The sequence below is a fragment of the Podarcis melisellensis genome (genome assembly GCF_964234715.1).
Source record: "Podarcis melisellensis genome assembly, chromosome: 8".
NCBI lineage: Eukaryota > Metazoa > Chordata > Lepidosauria > Squamata > Lacertidae > Podarcis > Podarcis melisellensis.
Genome location: NC_138540.1, coordinates 55541936 through 55568520, shown reverse-complemented (window position 1 = coordinate 55568520; position 26585 = coordinate 55541936). Strand labels below are relative to the sequence as shown.

The following is a 26585-nucleotide window of genomic DNA, read 5'->3' as shown; positions in this document are numbered from 1 at the left end:
TCTTGTGCAATATTCACGGGTATTTCGACATCTCCCTCCCTCCCTCTCCCTGCAGCACCTTGTCCCTTGTATGGCTGGCTTCCTGGGACGATCCCATTGCAGCGACGCATGCACAAAACCACTCATTGTTGCTCAGGTTCCCCTTGCAAGCTGGTAGGTGGATTGACTGCACCGCTGTCCGTGAGCAGGATTTGACTGGGGCTGAGTAACCACAGCTCTGTTCTGGCTTGCTGAGGAATGTGTGGTTGCGGGAGACAAAAGCAGCCTGTGGATCCTACAGGAGGGCTGTTTTGACTTGGCTGCTCTGCTCAGATTTTGCATGGTGTTCTTTAAACTTCTGAGTCACGCCTTTTTTGTTTTCTGCAACTGGAGGCGCACACCTCAGTCTCCCATGCCCAGCAAAGAGCTCCTCTGGGTAGTGACTCCTCCCCACTTCTGTGTGAGTCAGTCTTCTGGGTGTGTTACCTGATTGGAAGGTGCTCAGAAAATGCCTCTGAGGCTGAGGGTGTTCTGCTGGGTGCCTGTGTCTAATCCCAGAGCATGCAAATGCACTGGGAAGTTACTTACCAGCAGCGACTCATCTGGAGGGATGCTTGGGGAAGGGCTCCAGCTCACCAGCAGTGGAGCACCTGCTGTGCACCCAGAAGGTTCCAGCTAGGAAGAGCAGTGTCCTGGCTTGGGATAGATCCCTCTTTATGCCAACATCCTTTGAAGATGAGCACTCCAGGCAATTTGTGGTTCAAGATTGGCTTCTGAAGTTTTCAAGTCCACCCATTTCTATCTCCTGCCCCACATGGACTCCCATTCCAGAATCCTTGGGTTGCCTAGAAGCTGAGCTTAGTGAGCAGCTCAGTAAGAGTGCTATAGAAGTGCAGCAAATAAATCAAGTGTGTCTAAAGTGGCGTCACAGGTGTGCATTTCACTGGGGGGAGCGCAGACTTCCTGCAGCCAGTTCAAGGCCCTGTAGGCCCTGTAGATTCACCTATACCTCCTGCCAGTGGTTCTCCAGGGTTTCAGAAAGAGTCTTTCTCAGCTCTGCCTCAGAATTGAACATGGGACCTTCTGTGCAAGGCAGATATTCTCCCAGTGGACTAAGGCCGTCCACTGTAAATGGTTAAACAATTCCCTATCTTCTTGGCATCCTCCTGTGATCTGCCAGTAGAACCCAGACAGCTTTTGGCCCACTCCTTCGCTGGAATGCTTCCAAAATCTTCGGCAACTCCCAAGGGTGCTGTGGCAGACGATGGGTGTGTGGGTGTTCTTAACAGAGAGGTTGATTTAGGAAGAGTTCCCTGAAGCAGAAAAAAAGTTTGCAAACCTTGCCTTTTCCCATACCTTCCCTGCCTTTCCCCTCACTCTCAGTGCCCAGCTTGTAAAGAGTAATATGTAGGTATGATCGTGGTGCTACTGTTGCCCGGTTGGCATCTCAGGTCATGGCTTCAACCTGGTTGAGTTGCAAGCATCTCCTCCCAGGCAAGCTGTGCTGCTCATCATCATGGGCTGAGTTCCCTCCACACTCCTCGGGGGCTTATGAGGTCAAGGGATGGGAACTGGAGTGGGGCCAAGTGCAACAATGACTCCCTGAAGTGCTCATATCAATATTTGCAGCTTTTATCTCTGATGTACCCGAGTGGGTGGATTCTACAGCTACACAGCGACTCAACAGTAGCCTTTGAATCACTTGTGCTAAAGTCAGTGAGCGGTTGTGGTTGGCACGCCTCTGAAATTCCCAGTCTGTGCCAACAGGATTGGCTGTTTTCAAATAGCTGCCCTGAGGGTGGAACAGTGTCCTCTGCCTCTACTTGGGCATTGAAATGACCCTGGGCCACCAGTGGGTAGCCTGGGAGCCACAGGTGGCCCTCTGACTTCTTCACTGTGGCCTTCCCCAGGCCACAATGAGAGAGAGAGAGAGGGAAGGAAGGAAGGAAGGAAGGAAGGAAGGAAGGAAGGAAGGAAGGAGAGAAGGAGAGAATGGATACTCTGTTTGTTTGTTTGTTTGTTTGTGTGTGTGTGTGTGTGTGTGTGTGTGTGTGTGTTTGCTGTGATCTGTGGGTCTGTGGCCCATGTGTTCCCATCCCATAACTCTGAAAAAGCGACTCCCACCTCCTGCCCAAGCTTCTGCTTCTCCAGTGTAAAGTTTCAGGGGGTGGGGGGTTGACTTGCAGGGGGGAAATGGAAGGAACCCAGCTTTAACTTTTCTGCTGCAAGCTGCCCCCTTTCTTTGCTAGGGCTCTTGCCTAGCTGCAAACGTGGGTCTGGATCACTATCTGAGAGATGAGTGGCTATAAAGGAGAGTTGCTGGGCAGGGAAAGGGTTAACCCACCCCATGACCTCTGCAAGTTTCACCCTGCTCTGGGTGCTGTTTGCACAGGAAAAGCAGTGCCTGATATTTCAAAACACAACAGTAGTGGCTAGGTATACGGTTGGGTTTCTTGCAAAATGCAAGGCTCCCTAAGCAAGCTCTGATATGCCTCCTTAGCTGAAGGACCATCTATCCTGGGACCTCGGATGAAAGGATTTAAAAATGAAATGGCCTAGAAGTAGAGTTTTTCATAGAATTGTAGAGATGGAAGGCACCCCAAGGGTCATCTAGTCCAACCCCTGCTGTGTGAGAATTCCAGCTAAAGCATCCATGACAGATGCCCACCCAACCTCTGCTTAAAAACCTCCAGTGGAGGAGAGTCCACCACCTTCTGTTCCACTGTCGAACAGCTCTTACTGTCAGAAAGTTCTTCCTGATATTAAGTTGGAATCTCCTTTTTTGTAATTTGAATCTATTGGTGCAGGTTTTAGGGTCTCTTCAGAAAGGTGTTTGGCATTACTGACAAACATCTTCACGTAGGATATCAATACACACACACACACACACACACACATTTGGGAACATCTGCCTCACTAATTGGTCCAGATATCAGTGCCTCCTGGGGCCCGCCATATGCTTTGGTCTACAACTCCCATCAGTCATGGCCATATGGTGCTGGGGTGACAGAAGGGTGGCCACTGTGCTGACTGGGGCTGATGGGAATTGTAGTCCAAAGCATCTGGAGGGTCCCAGGTTAGAGAAGTCCACTCTAGGGAGTGGCACATGTTTGCCTGCTAGAACAGCACTTTAAACTATATAGACAGTGTGGTGTAGTAGTTACAGTGTTAGACTGGGAGACCAGGATTCAAATCTCCACCTGGTCATGAAGCTCACCAGGTCACATTGGACCAGTCACTGCCTTTCAGCCTAACCTGTCTCATGTGATTGTTGTGGGAGTAAATGAAGAGGCAGGGAACCATCCACCTTGAACTCACTGGAATAAAAGGTGGGATATAGATACTCGAATCTTGCTTGTGGGTTTCCCACAGGCATCTAGTTGGCCGCTGTAAGAACAGGATGCCAGACTAGATGGGCCATTGGCCTGATCCAGCAGGCTCTCCTGATTACCCCCGACATTAGAGATAGAACATAGCCAACATTTCCTCCACAAATCTGTGTAAAGCCACCCAAGCTGGTGGCCGTTTTTGCATGAAGTAACGAGTTCATAGCATTTGGGATGTTTGAACTGGGGACTGCATGCTCCATAACTTATCCTCCTTAAGGCTTTGCAAAACACCAGCTTTTCAATTGTTTGCCTTTGCAGAGTGACTGGCACACATTTATTTGGCTGCTCGTGTGGTACAGTGCTTTATTGTCTGCTGTATGCATACTTCTGTTTTGCAATGGCCTGCAGCCAAGACAATAAACTGTTAACGACAATGTTGCAAGGACCAAGCATTATTGCGTTGGCGCTGTACCTGGAGCGGTCAGCTTTTGCCTGGAGAAGCAGCTGTCCTGAGCAAGTTTTAGTGGCCTGGGTGGAATGTACATTTCGGCCCTTGGAGCAGAAAATAAATAATCCTTATCCTTTGTTCCTCTTCGGTTGGGAAGAGCTTGTGCATCCTAGTTTCTGCCTCCTATTTGTGATGAATGGAGCTTTCTGGAGAGCCCGCTTTACTTATGCCAATTTCACTAGTTTCCTTGAAGATTATGTAGCGAGAACCACATTGTAAAAGTCCCGAAGGAAGGAAGATCCTAACATAAGAAGTAGAAGTAAAGGTAAAGGTACCCCTGCCCGTACGGGCCAGTCTTGACAGACTCTGGGGTTATGCGCCCATCTCACTTAAGAGGCCAGGGGCCAGCGCTGTCCGGAGACACTTCCGGGTCACGTGGCCAGCGTGACATCGCTGCTCTGGCGAGCCAGAGCTGCACACGGAAACGCTGTTTACCTTCCCGCTGGTAAGCGGTCCCTATTTATCTACTTGCACCCGGAGGTGCTTTTGAACTGCTAGGTTGGCAGGCGCTGGGACCGAGCAGCGGGAGCGCACCCCGCAGCAGGGATTCGAACCGCCGACCTTTCGATCGTCAAGTCCTAGGCGCTGAGGCTTTAACCCACAGCGCCACCTGCGTCCTAAGAAGTAGAAACTGGACTGTTATTAGCATCACCTTACTTTCTGGGTCCTTTTGATTATAATATTGGGACTATGAATTTTCACTCTTGAAAGCCAACTGCTATTGTTGCATTAGTTTAGACTTCTAGTTTGCTCTTCATGGTTAATTCTCAGGCAAACTAGTCTCTCTAGCTTCCTTCTGCAAAGCAGACCTACCCTACAGCGCTGTTTCTGAGATGTTTGTGAAGGGCTTTTAACTTTGTCTGTGAAGCAGTATTTTCTCAATCTCATTAGAGCTGCAACCCCCTGTCCACTTACTTTGGGGTAAATCCCACTGTACTGAATGGTTTTAATTACAAGTAAAGATCCAGAGAGTTGTGTTGTAATGCTGCTGTTAGTTTTCTATCTTGCATTCATAGTTTCAGTTTGGGCAGTGCTTTGTCTCTCTGTTTCTGAAAAGTTATCTGGATGCTGGTTGGAAGGGACAGATTGTCTCCCATCAAGATTGGGCTAAGAATTTCCTGTGGCGCAGAGGGAGGGGAAACCTTTTTTTGAATGAGGGCCGCGTTCAATCATAAGGAACCTTCCTGGGGCCGCATGACAGTAGTTGGTGGGGCCAGATATGAAAGTGGGTGGAATCTATAAATATACATTTAAAGTAGTATCATACCACTTTAAACAGTCATGGCTTTTACTTTTATGTGGCTGGCATGTAGCCTAGACCCTGTCTGCACTGTCTATTTAAAACAGTATCATACCAATTTAAACAGGCATGGCTTCCCCCAAGGAAGTCTGAGAGTTGCAGTTTGTTTTAAGGGTGCTGAGAGAGGTACTCACAGAGGTACAATTTCCAGAGTTCCCTGGAAGAGGGATTGACTCTGGTAACTGTAGCTCTTTCAGGGGAATAGGGGTGTCTTAATAACTCTCAGCACCCTTAGCAAGCGACATGTCCCATAATTCTTTGGGGGAAGCCATGCCTGTTTAAAGTGGTATGATACTGCTTTAAATGGACAGTGCAGACAGGGTCTAGGCTACATTCCAGCCACACGTTTCTACACACATAAATGTACATCTAGGTAAGCATCATCACACTTCAAGGACACAATCCAACCAGGCAAAAGCAATCGAGGGGGCTCTGGAGCAGGGCTGGTGGGGTGTGTGGCCTGGGAAGGGGGAAGTCTCAAGGACCAAATTGAGAGGCCTGGGTGAGGGCACCTCTGGCCCTCGGTTCTGAGGTTCCTCACCCCTAAAAAGAAGCATAATGTGGGGAATTAGGAATTCCTTTTATATCTCTTGCCAGTCACATACTCTCCTGTGTTTCATTGTTGTTGAAATCATGGATTGAAATGTTGGTGAGCCCTCTCAGAGACCCTTCTGGAGTGACAGCTCTTGGCCTCCTTTCAGCGAAACAAGTTGGTGGTGTTTGTGTGTGTCCCCCAAGACAGCACATTTTTATTGACCTATAGTCCTGTGTCCCAAACCATAGGTGAGTGGGGCAGGCTAAGGTCTAGACTGGTTCAAGGGCTGGTCTTTTTTAGGAGACGGCTCAGCCGGAAATGGGGGCCCTGCTTTAAAGGACTTTTTGATGGAAGTGAGTCATCTGCTTTCAGGGTAATTTCCCCTTCAGTGTATGAGCTCACAAGATGCCCATTTAGTAAGACTTTGCGTGAGCAATGAGCGTTATGTTGTAATCAAACTCCTATCTGAGCAACTAGGGCCCTTTGAATGGCTTCCTGCTGCCTTTTTTAAAAAAAGTATTTTTTTTAAAGCTACATTAATCATGCATTCCTCTGACTGGAGGGAAGGTGAGGTTTAACTCCTTCATCCCTGCAAAGTGTTTCCAGGGACAGCTGGAGAAGAAAAAGGGAAGGTCATGGCCTCCCAGCTTAATCTACCTTGCAAGATTGTTGTGAGGATTAAATGAGAGGGAGAAAAAGGTGGGATATGAATACAATAAATAATTAGTCTTGTCTTCCACCTTTTTCATGACTTGTTTTCTACTGGGCATCTTCCACCAACTGGTGCCCTTCAGCTGCTTGGGACTACAATTCCTATCAGCACCTGGTTGGGCCTGATGGGAGTTGTAGTCAAAAACATATGGAGGGTGTTGACATCTGAAGTTGGTGACAGCTGCTTTAGGGAGTGATGTTGGTTGGGCACCATGGATAGCATGCCTGTTTTTCTGTTTTTATTTGTTTGAAATACATTTATTTGAACCTGTCTTTAAAACAAAGAACAAAAAACTCTGCTTTTAATTGGTTAGTTATGTGAATGTTTGGCCTCATTTAAAGCAGTATTGTACCACTTTAAACAGCCACATCTTCCCTCAAATAATTCTGGGACCTGTAGCTTTCTAAACTAAGGTTGGGGACATCCCTTGTTCAAAACCCAGAAGAAGGTCACAGCTCAGTGGCGGAGCCCCCCCCCAAAAAAAAAGCTTAGTGTTTTCTGTGGAAGTTTCGGAGTAAGGTTACTCTTTGTGGTGTGCATGGCAGGTCTTGTCCACCTAGATGTTGTTTTCTTGCATTCCTTTCCCCAGAGGCACATCTGACCTGGCATGCCTTGCTCTGTCCTTCCAGCCCAAGCAATAAACAACTGGGGGCGCGGGAAGGGTGCTTGCTCCAAGGTGCAAGGCTGCCCCCAAAGAGAAATTTCACTGGGAGGCTTGTTTCTGAGGAATTTTCTCTTTTTTGTGATCTTTTTTATCTGATTTTTTCAAACATACACATTTTCCAAACATAAACGTTTTTCAAACATATACAAATACATTTCCATATACAGTACAGAGATTTCTCTGAATCTCATGACTTCCCCCCTCCATCCCCTCAGTGGGTCCTAATGTCAATGTTTTCAACTGCATATTGTATCGTAGTCTATGTTTTATATCTATATTATCCATCGTATTTATTACACTACAAGTGTAATAATCCTGCTAATGTTTTCATCTGCTTACAGTGGTTTCCTAAATAAATTATATTTTTCCCCCATTCTTTCCTGAAGTTTTTTTCTTCTTGGTTCCTGAGCTTTCCAGTCAGCTTTGTCATTTCAGCGTAGTCCATCAGCTTAGCTTGCCATTCCTCTTTGGTAGGGACTCTTCTTTCCACCTCTGGGCCAGATTTCGGAGGAATTTTCTCAAATCAGCATGTTAACAATATTCAGGAAAGCTCTTTTCCAGTTCCTGTGCTTACACTGGGATCTGTCATTGTGAAAGCAACATGACCTGCCTATTAATATAATATAATATTACTGTAAACTGCTTTGGGAACCACTGTGGTAAAAAAAAAAAGTGCCATTGTGCTGCTAGGTGTAGCTCTGCGCCAGAAGAACCCATATAACCCCAGTAATGTGGAGAGTGTTTTTGGCATAGCCAGTATTTTTGTGGGGCTGCAACAGCGCCTGGCCAGATGCCCCATAGCTGCATTTAGGGCTGTTAATAGCAGAAACTCTTTCTTTTCTCTGCCTCCCCCCCCCCCAGCCTCTGCAACATATCTGTCCATTTGAGGCCCTGTTTCCAGGGCCTCTTTCCCTTGGGGAGGGTGGGAAGTCGAGCCTGATGCTTACAATATCCTAGCTTTCGGATTCAGTCTCCTATTCCAGGAGGGCCTCTTCTGGTAAAGTTTGGGCAGGCCTGGAAAATATTTTGAATTCCTGGAAGGCAGCATCAAATTTGTAGGAGAAGCCCTACAGAGGGTTTCCCTCAGCCTATCCTAGCATGGCAGTAAAAGCTGTCTTGCACAGTCACCCTGTGGTCAGTTTGGTGGTTGGAAAAGAAAAGGGGTGTGCCATGTATAAGCAATCAAATAATAGCCCCATAAAAGAGCACGTATAGGGAGCGGCGCAAGGCCAGGCTGGCGGTTTTATCCACACTCCGAGAGATTTAACAGAACATCATTTTTAGATCTGTGCTCTTTCTTCATCTCCATTCAACAATTGCAAAGGGAGAAGGGAAGGGTTAGGGGAAAGGTTAGGGAAAGAACATAAGAGACTGCTGGATCAGGCCAATGGCCCTTATAGTCCAGAATCCTATTCTCACAGTGGTCTACCAGATGCCTTACTGGGAGATCTCACAAGCAGGATTCAAGCACAAGAGCCTTCTCCCCTCCTGTGGTTTCCAGTAACTGGCATTCAGAAGCATCCTGCTTCCCACCACCAAAGCAGAGCAGAGCCATTGTGGCTAGTAGCCATTGAAAGCCCTGCCCTCTATGAATTTGTTCAGTTCTCTTTTAAAGCCAACCATGTTGGTGGCCATCATGGCCTCCAGCATGAGTGCGTTCTAAAAGCAGCGACATGGGGAAATGTAAACATGTTTCACCATCATGCAAAGTGGCAACCGTACATCTATTTCGCTATAAAGCAGGGATCGGAATCCACCTGCTGCCTTCTGGATGTTGTTGGACTACAGCCGCCATAATTCCTGATAATTGATTGTGCTGGGTGAGGCTGATGGGAGTTGAAGTCCCAACAACCTCTGGGAGCCACAGGTTCCCCGTCCCTGGCATCGGCCAACTGTATAGCCGAGTTGGTGACTGTCAGCACACCACATACCTGTGAACTCAAAGGTGGAAAGAATCTTTTTTCACGGCGGATAGTTGGATAGGAGGGGATCTGACTTTTGGCCACAGCAAGAACACATAGAGTCCTCAGAACATAGGGAGCTGGTATATACAGAGTACACCAGCAATTTTCAAGTTCTCTCACCCCAATGGAACACTTGGAAATTGCCGAGGGTCTTGGCAGACCATCTAATGATATTCCTCTGCCCATTCTTTAGCAATTGCAGTGCCCTGTGCTAGATGTTGTATGATGTTCATTGCATCTTCCCCTCCCTTCTTTTATTTCTTAGGTAATTGTGTTTTATTGTATTCAAGTTGCAACATAATAAAACACAATGTGAGAAATAAAAGAAGCAATAAAATACAAGTAAAAGTTGATACAAGTACGGTATTTAACGTGATGGGCATGCTTTCTCCAGTCTTCAGCCACAAATCCACAGAAGCACAGTGGACCACCTGGATGAAGCTGGTGGTCCTGTCCACTAATTGCAGTTTGGGAATCCCTGGTCATCCACTGAGTGCCGAAAGCTCTCTTTTGAGATTTCAGATGGGTCTCTCCCAGCCCTTCTTGGGGACCCTGTGTATTGAACCTGACACCTTCTCCTTACAAAGCTTGTGCTGTGCCACTTGGCCATCACCCTTCTTTTTCTCTTGTCCCGCAGACAGCTCCCCCTTCCCTGCCCTGTGTTTTCTGTGAACGCCCACTTGGGCTTTGAAAACCGTACAAAACATTTTCTTCTCATTCTTTGCTTAAGGGGCCTCAATCAGCCACTAGTTGTAAACAAAACAATCTTGCTGGGGGGAAATGTGCTTTTGGCCTCCTGGGAGGAAACACAGTACAGGAAGCATGAAGGAACTTAGAACTGAGAGCGAGATGCAGAAGGGGCCAAGAATTAGTAGGCAGAGCAGTTTGGTGAGATCTATAGACTGGCATCTCACTAAAGAATTAAGTATGGAGTTGAGTGACGGTAACTCATTCTGCAGAGTTACTGCTTGGCATGCCATACTGAAGCTGAAACTTCCACAAAACAGTGATGTTCAGCAGTAGCAAATCTGTTGTGTGATCCAACACCAAAATGTGACATGGAATATTTTTTCCAAGCAACGGAGTAAGTATATTTTAAGGGTGGCCCTTTTGGGTTGGCACCTGCTAGCAATTGATAGACCGCAGTGAAAATGCCTGTTATTTACCTTTTTATAAACAGGCATAGTTTGGAAGGTATGAAATCTTCCCCAATCTGGTGCCCTCTGACTGCTTTCAACTACAATTCCCATCAACTCCAGCCAGCACAGTTTGATGGCAGTCATGGTCCGAAACAGCTGGAGGACACTGGTTGGGAAAGACTGATGAGAGACTGGCATCAAGACTCAAAAGAGGCTGGCTTCCCCCTTCCACCAACCTCCTTGGGGCTCCAGTAGAAACTTATGTTTGGAAGTAAATTCTGAATCTCTGCGTGTCCTGCTGCTGTGGGAGGGGTGGAGGGCAGCGGGACCGGCACAAAGGGAATTCTCTGGTTGACTCACAGCTCTGGCACTTCCTGCCCAGGAGAGGAGAAGTGGGGAGGAGAGACTTTGCTTGTGCTAGAAGGAGGGTCCCAGGCCCTTAGCTGGTCTGCCAGCCAGTCCATCTGATAAAATCCTCCTCTGTTGTTGGGGTTGGAACACTTCACAATCTGAAAGAACAAGAAACCGGCTAGTGAACAGCAGCACTTGCTATTTATTTGCTTTGCGTTCTTTAAACTTAAATAAGAGCAAATGATCACAGGAATCACTTTATCCCCAGCCAGACCATTGGTCCATTGAGCTCAGTATTGTCTGCACTGACTGGCAGCGACTCCGCAGGACTTTTAACAGGATTCTCGCTCAGCCTTGTCTGGGACCTTGTGGGTGCAAGGCAGACTCTGCCATTGAGCTATGGTTCTTCCCCATAGGAGTGGGGCAAAGAAAGTTGGGGTAAAAGGAGAGAGCGGGGCATGCGGGAGGGAGAGGAGAAGGACAACCCTGAATGATTAGTTTGGTTTGAGCTGGAATCTGCAGCAGCCATTCCTCTGGGATAAGCCCCACTGAGTCCAATGACACTTACTTCCAGGTAGGCCTCTGTGTGTGCACTTACTTAGTTCTACTGAACTCGGTGGGACTTACTTCCGAGTAGACATGCATTGAAATTGCACCGTAAACTGGCCTTTCTTCTCAAAGCAGCTCCACTTTGCTTGTGTGTCTCCTGCTTTGTTCAAAATCACCCAGAGTCTGTATCTTTTTTTTCCTTTTTCTTTTGCGTCCTTTTAAAATCTTACATCATTTCCATTGCCTTTGCTCTCTTTTAAAGGGCACAGGTGTGTGTATATTCGTCTCAGCGCAGGGTGTCTTTTCTGAAAGCTTCTCGTCTCCTGCTCAGCGGTTAGGCATGTCATTTTGTTTGCAAGCAGCGCTTTTTATAAATAGGCCGACACAAATCTCTAGCTCCAGGTTTGTTGTTTTTAACCAATTTCCCCCATGTGTATTCATGTTCTTTATTTGTGGGGAGGGGAGAGCCAACTAATTTCACCAGTAAAAGAGGGAGCATTTCTTCTTACTAGGGCACCAGGCAAGTTCTGTATACAGTCCTGCCTGGGACGTTCCACCCAGTGACCTTTGCTCATTGATAAATTACTTTCCTTTTCCACTTCAAAGAAGATCTTTGCATGAACTGGGCTGGGGCAGTCACATGGGCACCCTCACGTCCTTCTGAAGGCCAACCCTTTTTGGCTATAGCATTGAAGGTGTCTCCTTAGTCTTAATTTAGAAAGAGGAAGTGCAATGGGCAGGGGGGTGGGTATATGTGGGGTGAGGAACCGCAAGACCGAGGGCCAGATGCAACCCCGCCAGCCCTGCTCCACAGCCCCTTCCAATGCTTTTGCCTGGCTGGAATGTGTCCTTGAAGTGCAGTTGTGCTTACCTAGATGCGTACGTGTGTAGAAACCATTTACTTTGATGTGGGTGGAATGTAGCCCAGGCCCTGTCTGCACTGTATATTTAAAGCAGTTTAAGACCCCTATTGCTCTGAAAGTTCCCAGAGTCAATCTCTCTTCCCAGGGAACTCTAGGAATTGTAGCTCTGCGAGGGGAATAAGGGCCTCCTAGCAACTCTCAGCTATAGCTCCCATAATTCTTAGGGAGAGGGAGAAACCGTGTCTTGTTTAAAGTGGCATCATGGTGTTTTAAATTTATGGCGCGAGTATGGCCCCTCTGTGAACACTTCACTCCGGTGATCCTTTTGAGCACGGTTTATGTGATGCTGACTGCAAATTGTACCTCTGGGAGCCATCTTGTACAGCTTGGGAGGTGTGTGTGCCAGTTGCTGACCTCTCTCTACACTGTTCAGCCGTTGGTGCCCTGCCACCCGCTGTCTTCCCCCTTCCCCCCCATCCCCTCTGCCACCCCCTGCTGGCCACCCTAACTCCCCTCCTCTCTGCCTCTCTTGCAGAACGTGCTGGCCAAGGCGCTCTACGACAATGTGGCCGAGTCCCCGGACGAGCTCTCCTTCCGTAAGGGCGACATCATGACGGTGCTGGAGCGCAACACGCAAGGGCTGGATGGCTGGTGGCTCTGCTCCTTGCACGGGCGGCAGGGCATCGTCCCCGGCAACCGCCTCAAGATCTTGGTGGGCATGTACGACAAGAAGCAGCTGCCGCAGCAGACGCCACAGACACCACAGCAGACACCGCAACCGACGGGGCAGACCCCCCTGGCCTACACTCACCAAGGGGGCTACACCACGTCCCCCGCCTCCCAGTACACCTCTATGCACCCCTCCTTCCTGCCCCAAGAGGACAATGTCTACCTGGTGCCGGCGCCAAACAAGGCCCCGGGGGCCCCCCTCCACCAGGGCACAGTGACCGCGGGCCAGTTCCAGTCGCCCCCGGGCAAGCAGCCCCCCGCCTACCCGAAGCAGAGCCCCTCTCAATGCCAGGAGGTGTACCAAGTACCAGCTGGACCGGCCAGCCCACCCCAGGACATTTACCAGGTTCCTCCAGCTCCCGCAGGGCTGGGGCAGGACATCTACCAGGTGCCTCCTTCGCTGGATGGACGGGGATGGGAAGCCCCAAAGACCCAAGGAAAGGTAAGCCTCTGAGGGGCACCTGTTCACTTGGCAGGTTTATGGGGTGGCCACCCTTGCAGTACTGCATTCATTTCTGATTGCCTCGCCTCGAAAAGGATATTGCAGAGTTGGGAAAGGTTCAGAAAAGGGCAAGCAGAATGATCAAGAAGATGGAGCGACTCCCCTCTCAAGGAAGGTTGCAGCGTTTGGGGTTTTTTAGTTTAGAGAAAAGGCAAGGAAAGGGAGACAGGATAGTTTATAAAATTATGCATGGCATAGAGGAAGTGGACGGGGGTAAGTTTTCCCCCTTCTCCCGTTGCTAGAACCTGTGGACATGCAGTAAAGCTGAATTTAGGAAGATTTGAGACAGGCAGCTAGGTAAATTATGGAACTCTCTCTCTCCCAGGAGGCAGTGATGGCTTTAAATGAGGATAAGGTAAATTCATAGAGGAGATGGCTATCAGTGGCTTCTAGCCATGATGGCTATGCTCTGCCTCCACAGCTGGAGGCAGCAGTGATTCTGAATACCAGTTGCTGGAAGCCACAGGAAGGCTGCTCTTGTGTTTGAATCCTGCTTGCAGGCTTCTCAGAAGAGGCATCTGGCTTGCCACTGTGAGACCAGGATGCTGGACTAGATGGGCTGTTGACCTGATCCAGCAGGATGTTCTTACGTTCTAACATTCCTTCAGAGCACCAGCGTGGGGAGAAAGGGCAGCCAGCACAATCCGAGAGGTGGGAGCGCCTTCCCTATGAGGACAGCTTAAAGCAGCCTCCCTCAAAGTGGGGCTGGTGGGAGATGCAGTCCAAAACATCTGGATGATGCCAGGCTGGTATAAAGAAAGGATACCCTATCCGCATGCCAGCGGGTGATTGCTTGTACAGGCCAATGACGACCAACTCTGCCTTTCTTGAGCCTGGGCAGCTTTGCATTGCATTTGACAGGCACACTGGCCAGCAAATCAAGCACCGATTCAGTATTCTGTCCTACTTCCCTTCACGCTGCAGGAGAGCTGTCTGATCTATTTTTAAATTGCCACTTGTGTGTTTATGCAAATGAAAGTAGATTATCTCCCCCCCCTTTTTTTTTTAATTTTAAGAAAAGCAGAATCAAGTCTTAAAATGTTGAAAAACCCCTTAGGAGGAAGAGCAGGAGGAGGGGGAAAGGAAAGGTGGGTTAAGTGATGCCGCCGGTTTCTTGCCCATCACTGGCTTCCGTTGTGAATAGGCAGAGGCAGCTCTCCCCAGCCCACCCCCTCCGGGTTTAGCACGAGAGCAGAGAGTCAGATGCAGGAACGATGCTCTCAGGAGAAATCCACCACTCTGCTGTCAAAGTGGGCAAGAGTGGCTTTTATTCCTGCAGTCAGACAGTGGTAGTAAAGTGGCTGTGAAGGCATTGTCTTGCGAGTTTTGGCACAGAGAAAGAGAAAGGGGCATAAATGGTTCCTTGTTAGCAGTTGCTGAGCTGGGCGCTTTTCACGGTCGAGAGGAAAGTGCTTCTTCTGCACGGGGCCCATTATTATGAATTATCTGTACAGCCTCGCACGCCAGGGGTGTCCAGCATGATTCCCTACAGAGGTGGTTGGTGGACTCCAGCTCCCATTAACCCTGACCATTGGGCAGGCTGGCTGCAGAGGCGGATGGGAGCTGGGGGCCCCAGTGACATCTGGAGAGGGCTACATCAGCTGCCCCTCGGACGCATGCAAGGAGAAACAGAAGCAAAGAAGTTCCCTGTCCTACGAAGCTCATAGTCAAACAGTGCCCATTGACAAAACAAAACAAATTCCTTCCAGTAGCACCTTAAAGACCAACTAAGTTAGTTCTTGGTATGAGCTTTCGTGTGCATGCACACTTCTTCAGATACACTCAACACGGCTACCTATCTGTAACTAGTGCCCATTGAATTCAGGTGCGTGGGCATAAATGTGAAATGGTGGGAGGCGATGGAAAGAAGAACAACGAGGAAACACATGCAGGTTGCTGTTGTTAGAACACTAAGGAATGCACTGCTGATCTGCAAGGCATTCAAGACCACAGTCCGCTGCCCTGATGGGCTTACAAGTATATTTTAATATAAGGGAGGCAAGAGGAGAAAGGTAAATGGGGGAAAGCAGAAGAAGCCATTCTTATGTTTAGCTAAAGTAGAGGTTGGGGACCAGGGAGTTGTAGCAAAGGGTGGTTGGTGGTTATAGAATTGTTGAGTTGGGAGGGACCTCAAGTGTCATCTAGCCCAACCCCCTGCAGTGCAGGAATCACAGCTAATCAATGCAGTTAACTAATTTGTTTAAAATATTTTTAACCTGGCAGGTAAGCATGAATTGCTAAAACCGCAACACCAAAGTCTTTCAGCTGAACATCAGTAGTAACACCAGAGGAGCCAGCCTAAAGAGCAGTGCCTTAAGCTGGCTCCTGCTGCACCCTGCTGGCTCTGCTGGCTTGGGGGTTCCTGCAGGGGGGAGAGAAATCCATTTGCGACACCAGCAGCCACGCTTCAGACTGCAAAGATGCCCTGGGTTTTTACAGCCTGCCTTGCTCATTGTGGGCAGGCAGCAGCTACCCCATTGTGGCAATCAACCTACTACTGTCTGCTTTGAAAAACTCTTTGCTTCTCTGCACGGGGGCAGAGGCAGTTAGTGTTCCTGGACTGCTGGGGCTGGGTTGCCTCCCCCTGCCCCCAAGTGCTGGTGCTTGCATTCCTTACAGAGAGCTTCCTGGAGATTTGCACCAAGGCAGCCTTGCCTCCTGCCTCCCTCTGCAGTGGAGGGTGGAGACAGGGGCGTGTGTGTGCTCCAGCATGGCTTTCCCCTGGGAGGGGGGTTTGCAGCAGGCTGAGAGGAGCGGTTTCCTGTTTCTCCCTGGGAAAGGAAATGGCCTCCCTCTGGGTGGGAGGCCTCCTTATCCATCTCTGAGGCTCCCTCAACTTGGTTCCTGGGCAAGCCTGTTTCTGGATTGGAGACGGACACGGCTCTTGTAAGGAGGCATCACTGGGCATGGCTGATGCCTTTGGTTTTTCCCAGAGTGCCATATTAAAATGTGGGGTCTTGCAGTGCAAGGGGAGAGCAGAGGGTTGGAGCGTTTGGTTTGCCTGCAGAAGTTCCCAGATTCAGTCCTCGGTAGAGAACCTCTGCCTGAAACCCCAGAGAGAGCTGCTGTACATCAGAGTGGGCCATACTGAGCTAAGTGGACCAGTGGCCTGTACTATCCCTGCCCCCAAAATCATGAGAGTTGTTGTTATGCCTCGCAGAGCTACAGTTCCCATCGCTCTAAATAATCTATAGTTCCCAGGAATCTTTGGGGCTGGGGAGGAGAAATGTGCTTTAAATGAATGGTGTATACCTGTGTCATACCTGAACCCCTGTTTCATTCAGAACCTTGAGGACTGGAACCTTCAGATTGTATCCAGTGTTAGTACACACAGGTCCTCCTTTACAATCACAAGGCGTCCCCCAGAAATCGTTCCTTAGGCGAGCGTTTGCATAACCTGTTGGCAATTTCCATTGATTCCTTTGAGGAAGTTTCCAATGCATTCCTGACCATGGAATTTTGACCCCCGAAAGCAAAAACCAACCAACCAACCTGGGAAAACCCAGGGAAAATGCTCTCTGGTTAGTCTGTTTGCTCCCCTTGCCTTCCTCAGCCAACTAAAGGCAAACAAGGACATTACAAACCTGGGTCTGTTAATTTCCGTGTGTCTGCTCTGAGCCGAACGTAGTTAGATACAGTCCTTGTTTTATATTTAGAAGGTGGCTCACGGCTCAGTGGCAGAGCTCATGCTTTGCATGCAGACAGTCCTCGGTTCAATCCCTGGCGTCTCCAGGTAGATGAGGCTCTAGCAGCCTGAATCTCTGGAAAGCCACTGCCAGTCTGTGCAGACGGTATTGGGCTGGGGAGACCGATAGTCCTGTGTGTTGGCAGTAAGCAAAGCACCTGGCATGCTCGTCCTCTGTTAAGTAGCCGCTGCTGCTGCTGCTGCTGCTGCTGCTGGCTGACCTTGAAGGAGATTCGGATGGAGCAGGCCTGGCAGAGCAGTAAATGATTCAGGAAAAAAGCTTCTCTCACTTGGCAGCCGGCCAGGCCTGCCTGCCTGCCTGCTAGGTCCCCACCCACGCCTCTTCCTCGCCGGTGACCTTGTTGCTTTTTCCTGCCTTTGAGGGCAGGCCAAAGGGGTACCATGCAGGGTGTGTTTGTGTGTGTGTGTTTGGGGAGTGGCTCACGGTGGCGCTGTGCGAGTGGCACCACTCTGGGCAAACCTGCGTTGCAGCATCTGGCTGCTTCTGTGCCATGGGAAGATCTCCATTTTTCAGGGCAGTGCCACGTTACATATTGCATTTGTATCCCACCTTTTCCTCTGAGCAGCTCCAGGTGGCATGCAGGGGGTCTTCTGCCCTTTTTAGGTTAGGCTGAGGGGCAGTGCCTGGCCCCCAAGGTCATCAAGGGAAAGATTTAAGGCCAAGCGGGGATTTGAACCCTGGTCTCTCCCAGGTCCTAGTTGGTTACCCTAAAGCAGTGTTTCTCAGACCTGGATCCCCGGCTGTTGCTGGACTGCAATGCCCATCCTCCCTAGCTAGCAGGACCAGGGATCGGGGTGGTGGGAGTTGTAGTCCAGTAACAGCTGGGGAATTTTGACCACTGACCATAAGTGAAGGTTCTCCTAAAGATATGAAGCGATGCCATTAAGCACACCTCTGGTTCGATGACTGCCATCCTGAGAACCACCACTTTCCCTTTTCCAAACAAAACAAGTTCCCACACCTTATGGTTGTGGTGTTTGGAATACGTGGGCTGTGCATGATGAAATTTTGAAGTCCTTGGCAGGCTCTGTTGGCTTGAAAACCTGCAAAATGTGTATTCCCACCCTCATGAGAATCTTATTAACTTGCTAATTATATGTTGATTTTCCTGCTTCTTTTAATTTTTGTTGCAAAGCATCAGATCTGTAGATACTAGCATCCAAAGTGTCTTGGGAGACTTTAGATCTGGGGTATTACCTGGGAGAGGTTGCACATTTGCTGCTTGCAACCAGCTCTTGCCTGGGGTCATTTGTGTAGTTTGGGATTGGGGGTAAGTGGTTGAAACGTGCCATAGTTGAACTATGGCACTCGCTCCCACAGGGGGAAATGATGACCACCAACCTAGATGGCTTTAGAAAATGATTAGACAAATTCATGAAGGAGGAGAGGGCTATCAGCGGCTACCAGCCCAAAGGGGGATTCTGTGCCTCAGTGGTTGGAGGCAGCAATGCTTCTGAATACCAGGAGCGAAAAGGGCTCTTGTGCTCAGGTCTTGCTTGCGGGTTTCGCCACAGGTACATGGGAACAGAATACTGGATGTGATAGGCCATGGGCCTGATCCAGCAGGGCTTTTCTTGCGTTCCTATGTTCTTAGGAGTGCTTTGGCTCACTAATTTCTGTATACCAGACCTTGCAGACACCATGTTTTGCATCCATCCCCTCTCTGACCCACCTGCCATTTCTGAGGTCCCCATTCCAGGAGGGCTGAGTCTTCATTAGTAGCTACTAGGCATGATGGCTCTGCTCTGCCTCCAAGGTCAGAAGCAACAATGCTTCTGAATACCAGTTGCTGGAAACCGCAGAAGGGGAGCAACTGCCCTTGTGCTCAGCTCCAGCTTCCCTGAGGCACCTGGGTTACGGCATGCGGGGGCAACTTGCCTCCTCTCTGAGCTTCAGTGTTTTTGGCAGCTCTTTACTCTACCCCAGGCAGATCAGAAGCAGGATAAATAATTCAACCTGAGTGCATTGTTATAATTTAGTTAGCAAGAGCCGGCTTTTGCAAAGACTCATTCCTGCTTAACCTTGTAGCGGAATTCCACGTTTTTTGTTGTATTGCACTCTGACTGTGCGCAAATGCGCTTGGAGACTCCTGCAGCCTCTGGCTTCCGATGCCTCTCTATGCATGCACTCCCCCCCCCCCCCCCGCTCTGCAAACTAGCGGCAGCCGGGAAGGCGTCTGCGGCAGGGTCCCTCGCCTTCCCCCCGCCTCCAGAAGCGGCCGCCCATGAGGGAATGAGCGCACATTGTGCTTCATCTCCAAGCCCTTCATTTGCTCAGAGCCAGAAATAGAACATGATGTCATCCCTGCCTCCCCTGGAGAAGGGGCTCCTGCTGCAAGGTGCCTGGAGGTTCCTTCCAGACGGGGGCTGCCTGTGGGCAGGCAGCACCCTCTGCTGGAGGAAAGGACGAGCTGCATCCTATGTGACACACACAGAAGCTATTTAAGAGCATCTTTTAGGATCAGTGGTATGTTCCCAGTACTGTTCGCCCCAGTGTGAAAAAGCTCTTCAGCAGCATTTGTGCATAAGGAAGCACCCAAGAGGTCAGGGCACTGGATAGTGCATTGGACTTGGCTGAATGCTTGGAGGGGCGCTGATGTCCCCCCCCACCCCTGGCTTTTCAGGGTTACTTTGAGCTAGTCTTTAGGGCATCTTCCAACCCCCCTAAAAGTGCGGAGGGGGAAGGAAAGGATCCTTGGTGAATGCAGTAGGTGAGCCTGAGATGTTGCGGTGCCTCAGACCCATTGGGGCCCCCAGAGTTAGCCTCAGGCAAGTGGAGGTCAGACCTGTGACTTTCCCAGCCAGGTTCCCACCTGCCTAGGCCAGCAAACATTGTCTCATCCACCCCCTTTTTCCCCCTTGCAGGTTGTCGTCCCCACGCGTGTGGGTCAGGTCTACGTCTATGACTCCCCCAAAGGAGAGCAGGATGAGTACGACTTTCCCCGCCACCTCCAGGAGATCTACGACGTGCCCCCGACACGGGGTCTACTGGGAAACCAAGGCAGCCAGGAAGTGAGTGATGCCCTGCCTTCTAGAAGTGGGGGGAGTCTGGTTGGCATGGGGCCCACGCAGGTGGGTTGGTGGTGAAACCTCTGCTTCCATATCACCAGCCCTCAATGGGTTTCAAACTCATTGGAAATTAACATCTCTTGCTCTCCTTTGTTCCTTTTGCCAGGTATATGACACCCCCACCTTGGCAGTCAAGGGCCCCAACAGCAGGGATCTGGCTCATGCCCAGGATATTTATGATGTGCCCCCCAGTGTGGAAAAAGGCCTGCAGGTGGTGAGTATGGTGTGCAAGGTTTCCGAGGCGTGGAAGTGGGGAGGGCCTCTAGCTTCAGTGGCAGGGGCTGTGGTGGGGGGCTGCCCCAGTGCTTATGAGAGCCACTCTGACCCCAAGGCAGAGTAGAAGGCGATTGACCCGGAGGCAAAACAAAAATTGCCAAGAAACACCCACCCCACCAAGTACACTCTCCGAAGCATAGGCTTGATTTATTGTGTAACTTAAGAGAAACAGTTTTATGGCCACAGATGTTAAGAAACAAAAAGCTGAATGCTAGACCCTCCCCCAGAGCCTCTTGAGGGCAAGGAACTACCAAGAGCCCCCCCCCCATTTGCCGATCTGGGCACCTTAGACAGTCTTTAGGGAAAATGTCAGTCTTTGGGGCCCAAGTGAGCGCCTTGAATGGGACCCAGAAACGAACTAGCAGCATGTTACAAGCAGAGGGGGCTACAGATGTGCTGCTGGGTTAAACGCCAGCTTTAATACCCTCCTGCAGGTGTACGACATCCCCCCATCGGTCAGCAAAGACGTCCCCGATGGCCCCGCGCGGGAGGAGACCTACGACGTGCCCCCCGTCTTCTGCAAGGCCAAGCCGTTTGATCCCTTACGGCACCCACTCATCCTTGCCCAGCCCTCCGCGCCGGCGGCAGAGCCTTACCTGCCCGAGGATGTGTACGACGTACCTCCGGCCGCCAGCAAAGGGGTTTCCGAGGCCCAGGAGATCTACGACGTGCCGCCCGGCCTGAGGAAGCTGGCGAGCCAGGAGGTCTACGACGTGCCGCGGGAGCTGCCGGTGGGCAGCAAAGACGGGGAGGGCGACTACATTTACGACGTGCCGCCCCAGGTGGACCGGGAGGGCAAGGCGGGCGACGGCAAGCGCCTCTCGGCCTCCAGCACGGGCAGCACCCGCAGCAACCACTCCAGCTCCTCCCTGGACATGGTGCCCGTCAAGGAGGCCCCTGACAGGGACTTGCACCTCGACCAGGACGTTGCCATGGAGACGCTGGCCCGGCTCCAGGGCAACGTGAGCACCGCCGTCTCCTACCTCATGTCCTTCATCAGCGGCAGCTGGCGCAGCCCCGAGCAGATGGAGGTGCAAGCGGCCCGCATCCAGGGGGCGGCCGAGAGCGTCCGGGGGGCGCTGCGGGAACTGCTGGAGTTTGCCCGCGCGGCCGTGAGCAGCGCCGCTCAGGCCTCGGACCGCTCCCTCTACGCCAAGCTGAGCAAGCAGGTGCAGAAGATGGAGGACGTGTACCAGGCTCTGCTGCGGCACAGCCAGGCTCTGGATGGCTGCGGCTGGGCCCCCGGTGCCCTGGTGGCTGGCAAGCCGGGGTCCCCGCCGGACGACCTGGAGCAACTGGTAATGTACTCGCGGGGAGTGCCGGACGACACCAAACAGTTGGCCTCCTTCCTGCACGGGAACGCCTCCTTGCTCTTCCGGAGGACCAAGGTGCCCCCCACCTCCCTGGGAGGGGATGGCAGCCTCGCCCACGGCACCCCGGCTGACAAGGCAAGCAGCATCCAGTCCCGGCCCTTGCCCTCTCCGCCCAAGTTCCTGACCCAGGACTCGCCCGAGGGGCAGTATGAGAACAGCGAGGGCGGCTGGATGGAAGACTATGACTACGTCCACCTGCAGGTGGGGTTGGGCAGCGGGGAAGAGGAGGGGTGTGCTGTGGGGGGGAAGGGAAGAGTGCACACACACATAACACACACAGCCTCCAAAGGGGCAAGCCACCACCGGGGGAAGATGGACAGGTTGGGGGGGCGGGCCTCCCAAAGTCCCATCATCCTCAGGGGTCAAACCCCTTGCTAGGTTCCAGTCCCCAAGCCACACTCCTGGGAAATGCAGCCAGAATATAATAGTTCTATATTTTAAAAGCCTGGCACCAGGCTAACTTTTTCATCGTTATCATCGTCTATATATCTTCTACCTTTCCATTGTTAAGCCATGCTCAAGGCGGCTTACGACATGGAAAGGTTCGTGTCAATGCAAGAAAATAACCAAAGCGGTGAATAAAAACATAATCAAAGCGTAAACAACAAAATTAAATCTTCCTCACATAATTCGTAATAAGATCTAAAAAGAAGGATACAGTATGTCAATATCAACACCAGCAAAATTAACACCTCTAAAATTGACTTTTTTTAAGGAGTTTTGTAGCCCAGGTGGCAGAAACAGGAAGGCCCCCTCCTCTCTCTGCTCTTCACCCACTTTGCCTTAGGTTAAGTATTGCCATTAATATACAAAGCCCCTAAAGTTTATTGGGCCCTGCACAAAGATTTTTGCTTTTAAAAAAACAACAGGCCCTGCCTGCAGGTTTATAATCGAATAATCTGGGCCGGCCCTTTCATGAGACAGGGTGAGGCAACTGCCCAAGGCAAATGTGCCCAGAGACTTGCTGCTCTCGGGGGCTGTAAAGGCTGCTGCCCCATTACCAGTGCTGAAGTATGTTCCAGCTGCTGGTCTAGTCAGTTTTTGTATGTAGAATAGCAGGAGCTGCCATCGTCTCTTTTGCCTCAAGACGATAAAATATCTTTCAGCTCAACCAGTAAGTGTGCCTACCAGTCACATGTCTTCTGCAAGACTCTTGTTTGGTTTTGCTGCAGCAGACTAACACTCTTACCCCACTGCAATTTGCACACAACCACCTCCATTGCCGCCTCTGGTCCCTGCTAGGGAGAGGCTCTCAGGGCTGTGGTGGCCTTTTGGCAGGTCAGATCAGGCTCTCTTGCTCAGGGCTGTCTCTGTTGATGGGTGCTGGTGCTCTAGGCTCTCAAGGGAGCCTTCTCCCAGCCCTACCTGGAGATGTCAAGGATTGAACCTGGGGACTTTCCTCCTGCCAGGCAGATGCTTGAACCACTGGGGTATGGCCCTTCCCCAGCGGTGGAAAGCTGAAAAACGGGCAAATAGGAAATGTCTTTTTGCAGAGTCAAGTCACTGATCCAGGTAGCGCAGTGTTGCCTACACCTGCCCTTACCAACCAGGTGTCCACCAGATGTGCTGACTGGGGTTGATTGAAATTGCAGTTCCAAAACATCTGGGGGGGAGCCAGGTTGGTGAAGAGTCCTTTTTTGGATGCCTTGGCCCAGAACCTTTTCAAAGTGAAGGTGCCGGGGGCTGAATTGCATGCCAAGCAGATGCTCTAGCACTGATGGAGTGGGTTCCTTGTGCTGTGGGTCTGTCCCTCTGGTTGCACCCGCACTAACCTCCTTTTCACCCCTTTAAAAAACAACTAGGGAAAGGAAGAGTTTGAGAAAACCCAGAAGGAGCTGCTTGAGAGGGGCAACATCATCCGGCAAGGGAAGGGGCACCTGGAGCAGCAACAGGTGAGTGGGGTGGGCTTCCTGGGTCCAGCCCCACCACTAAGGCTTTTGCCAGGCACATGTCAATGGCGCATGCACAACATGGTCATTGCCTGTAATGCTTTTGGCAGGGTATGAGTTCATGGAACAAATGGCAAGGTGGCCCAAAAATGTTTGGTCGTCACTGATGGTAAAGGATGCCAGGCTAGCTTAAACAGGGCAGACCATGTGGCACTCTCCACTCCTGCCTCTCCACCTTTACCTCCCATTCACTGCTTTCAAAAGTCTGCTGCCCGAGTCACTCTGCCTAACGGTAGGGCCGGGTTGTGTGGATCTGTGGCTTTCAGGATGCCACCACATCCCAGTGGCAAAGCCCAGGTCCCAGGTAGCCCTGTGGGGAGGAAGCTGGCTCATTTTGTCACAAGCTGGGCGGGGGGGGGGGGGAGCCATTTGTCCTCGACAGCCCACCGTTGCTTGACAGAGCACCCTGTGTTTCCCCACCCCCCCTGTCCGCAGCTGAAGCAGTTTGAGCGCCTGGAGCAGGAGGTCACGCGGCCCATCGACAACGACCTATCCAACTGGACGCCCCCGCAGCACTACGCCCACGTGCGGGCCGGGGACGGCGCCTCTCTCTGCCCCTCGGACCGGCAGCTGCTCCTCTTCTACCTGGAGCAGTGCGAGGCCAACCTCACCACCCTGACCAACGCCGTGGACGCCTTCTTCACGGCCGTCAGCACCAACCAGCCCCCCAAGATCTTCGTGGCGCACAGCAAGTTCGTCATCCTGAGCGCCCACAAGCTGGTCTTCATCGGGGACACTCTCTCGCGCCAGGCCAAGGCCCAGGACGTGCGTCACAAAGTCACCCACTACAGCAACCTGCTTTGTGACATGCTCAAGGAGATTGTAGCCACCACCAAGGTGGCCGCACTACAGTACCCCTCCCCCGCTGCTGCCCAGGACATGGTGGCACGGGTCCACGAGCTCGCCAACAGCACGCAGCAGTTCCGGATGGTGCTGGGGCAGCTCGCGGCCATGTGAAGCCCGCCCTTGGCTTCGTAGGGGCGGGGGGAGGCCTGCCGGCGATCCACACCCACCCACCCAAACACTGCAAATGGGCTGTAAATACTTATCCAGACTCTCCTGGGTTGGTGGGCTGGCTGCTCCCTCCCTTCCCTCTATGCTCCACAGACAATGGACTTTCCTGCCAGTGGTTCCCATGTTCCTGATGTGGTTCACAAGGGAGGATCTTGACGGCCCTGATGGCAACCGGGGAGAAGGTGGTGGAAGGCAAATAGTTATCCTTCCCCTTCCCCCACACCCTGTTTGATTCTGAAATGGTTTGGCTAATGAGCACTATTTAAATCAAATAAAGAGACATAGAATCCAAGCAATTAGGGGGTACGGGAGAAAGATCAGTGTGTGTGTGTGTGTGTGTGTGTGTGTGGTTTTTTTCTCTTGTCATGGTTACATCAGTGCCCTTATCTGTGGGAGAGCCTTGGGATGCCAGCAAATGAATTCGCCCAGGTTGTTCAGTCGACACAGAAGGAAGGTGATCAGCTCCACAAGCAAAGAGAGAGAGTGTGTGTGTCTCATTAGGGTTGTCAACCAGGCAGATTTGGTCTAAAACTTTGCATGTCCAAAACAGGGGAGAGCGTTGATCCGTTCCAGCTTCACTACCATGCCTAGATGAAAAGTAAAGTGCCGATGTCACAGTGCAAATGCACAAAGCTATGAGCTGCGACTGCATTTGGAATTTAGTGGTACCTCGGGTTAAGAACTTAATTTGTTCTGGAGGTCTGTTCTTAACCTGAAGCACCACTTTAGCTAATGGGGCCTCCTGCTGCTGCTGCTGCTGCCGTGCTGCTGGAGCACGATTTCTGTTCTCATCTTGAAGCCAAGTTCTTAACCCGTGGTAATATTTCTGGTTTAGCGGAGTCTGTAACCTGAAGCGTATGTAACCCGAGGTACCACTGTACTGTGTATGGCCTCTGGATATTGTAGAGCTGGAGAAGGTTCAGGAAAGGGCGGACAAAACAACTGACTCCCCTGTGAAGAAAGGTCGAAGCATTTGGACCTCTTTAGTTCAGAGACAAGGCTAGATAGAGGTGGAATGATAGAAGTTTGTAAAATCATGCACGGCATGGAGAAAGTGGAAAGAGAAAAGTCTTCCCTCCCTCTTTTCATGACGCCAGAACTCCAAGGAAGCTGAATGTTGGGAGTTTCAGGACAGAGAAAAGAAAGTCCCTTTTCACCCAGCTCAGAGTGAAACTTGGCTTTGCAAAGCTCCTTCTGTGGTGCTCGTCCTTTCCTCTTCTCATTGCCATTTCCCTTTGGTCTCTTGAAGCATCTCAAGATAGGGCCAGGAGTGTCCCCTTGTCTCAAACCCCGGGGAGCTGCTGCAGGTCCCTGTAGATAAGGCTGAGCCAGGTGGACCTGTGGTCTGATTTTGTATAAGGCACATTCTGTTATTCCTGGTTGCCCTGGGCTGGCACATGGAGAGGCTGCGCCTCCATAGAGAAACTGCCGCTTTTCAATGTTTGGAATGATCACATCTTTATGCTAAGCCAGTAACTCTGGGCAGTAACCACAGGGCCAGGAGTAATATCAATTTGCATTTGTAACATTGGCTGGCCTAGTAGCTTCTGGGTAGGGACCTGCCCTTAAGATCCTGTTATTTTGACCTGCAAATTTAATCATGGTTAAAAAACAACAACCCTGAACTTGGCTTCCTTGCTCCTTTCAAAGACCCAGATAATTCAATAGCTTGGCTGAGCCTGGCTGGAGAACAGGGTAGTGGGCAAATGTCTGGGTAATGGCAGCCTGGACGACTGACTGCCTTGGCTCAAGTACCTAATCAGCAGCTAATTCTAACTCCTCCTCCTGCCCTTTCCCCTTCCAGAATCACACTGACTTGAGTGGATAAGCCACTAAATGGCTGGGAAAACACTGTGGGGAGTGTGTGTGTCTTTTTGCCATCAATTAAAGAGCTAAACATGCTGTAGAAAAACTGGGGGGCTCATACATCACCATTTACACCCCCATGTTTTGGAAGATACGTTCACATCTTAGCAAGGAAAGCCGGAAGTGGTTCTCTTCTCTGCTGTTCCTGAGTGGAGCAAAGGGGCCTGTGCAACCCAATGCAGGCTTACTCACAAGTAAGTTTCACTGA

At 50.8% G+C, this 26585-nt stretch overlaps 1 protein-coding gene across 1 annotated transcript in view; it reads left to right on the top strand.

Annotated features, from left to right (window-relative positions):
* BCAR1 (BCAR1 scaffold protein, Cas family member) overlaps nt 1-24803 on the top strand; it is a 37613-nt gene extending 12810 nt beyond the window's left edge. The window contains exons 2-7 of the mRNA XM_081921823.1: nt 12429-13064; nt 19696-19842; nt 20006-20113; nt 20610-21749; nt 23351-23440; nt 23933-24803. Of these exons, the coding sequence (XP_081777949.1) occupies nt 12429-13064; nt 19696-19842; nt 20006-20113; nt 20610-21749; nt 23351-23440; nt 23933-24454 (2643 nt within the window). The 3' untranslated portion in view covers nt 24455-24803. The remainder of the gene's footprint in view (nt 1-12428; nt 13065-19695; nt 19843-20005; nt 20114-20609; nt 21750-23350; nt 23441-23932) is intronic.
* The last annotated feature ends 1782 nt before the right edge of the window (nt 24804-26585 follow it).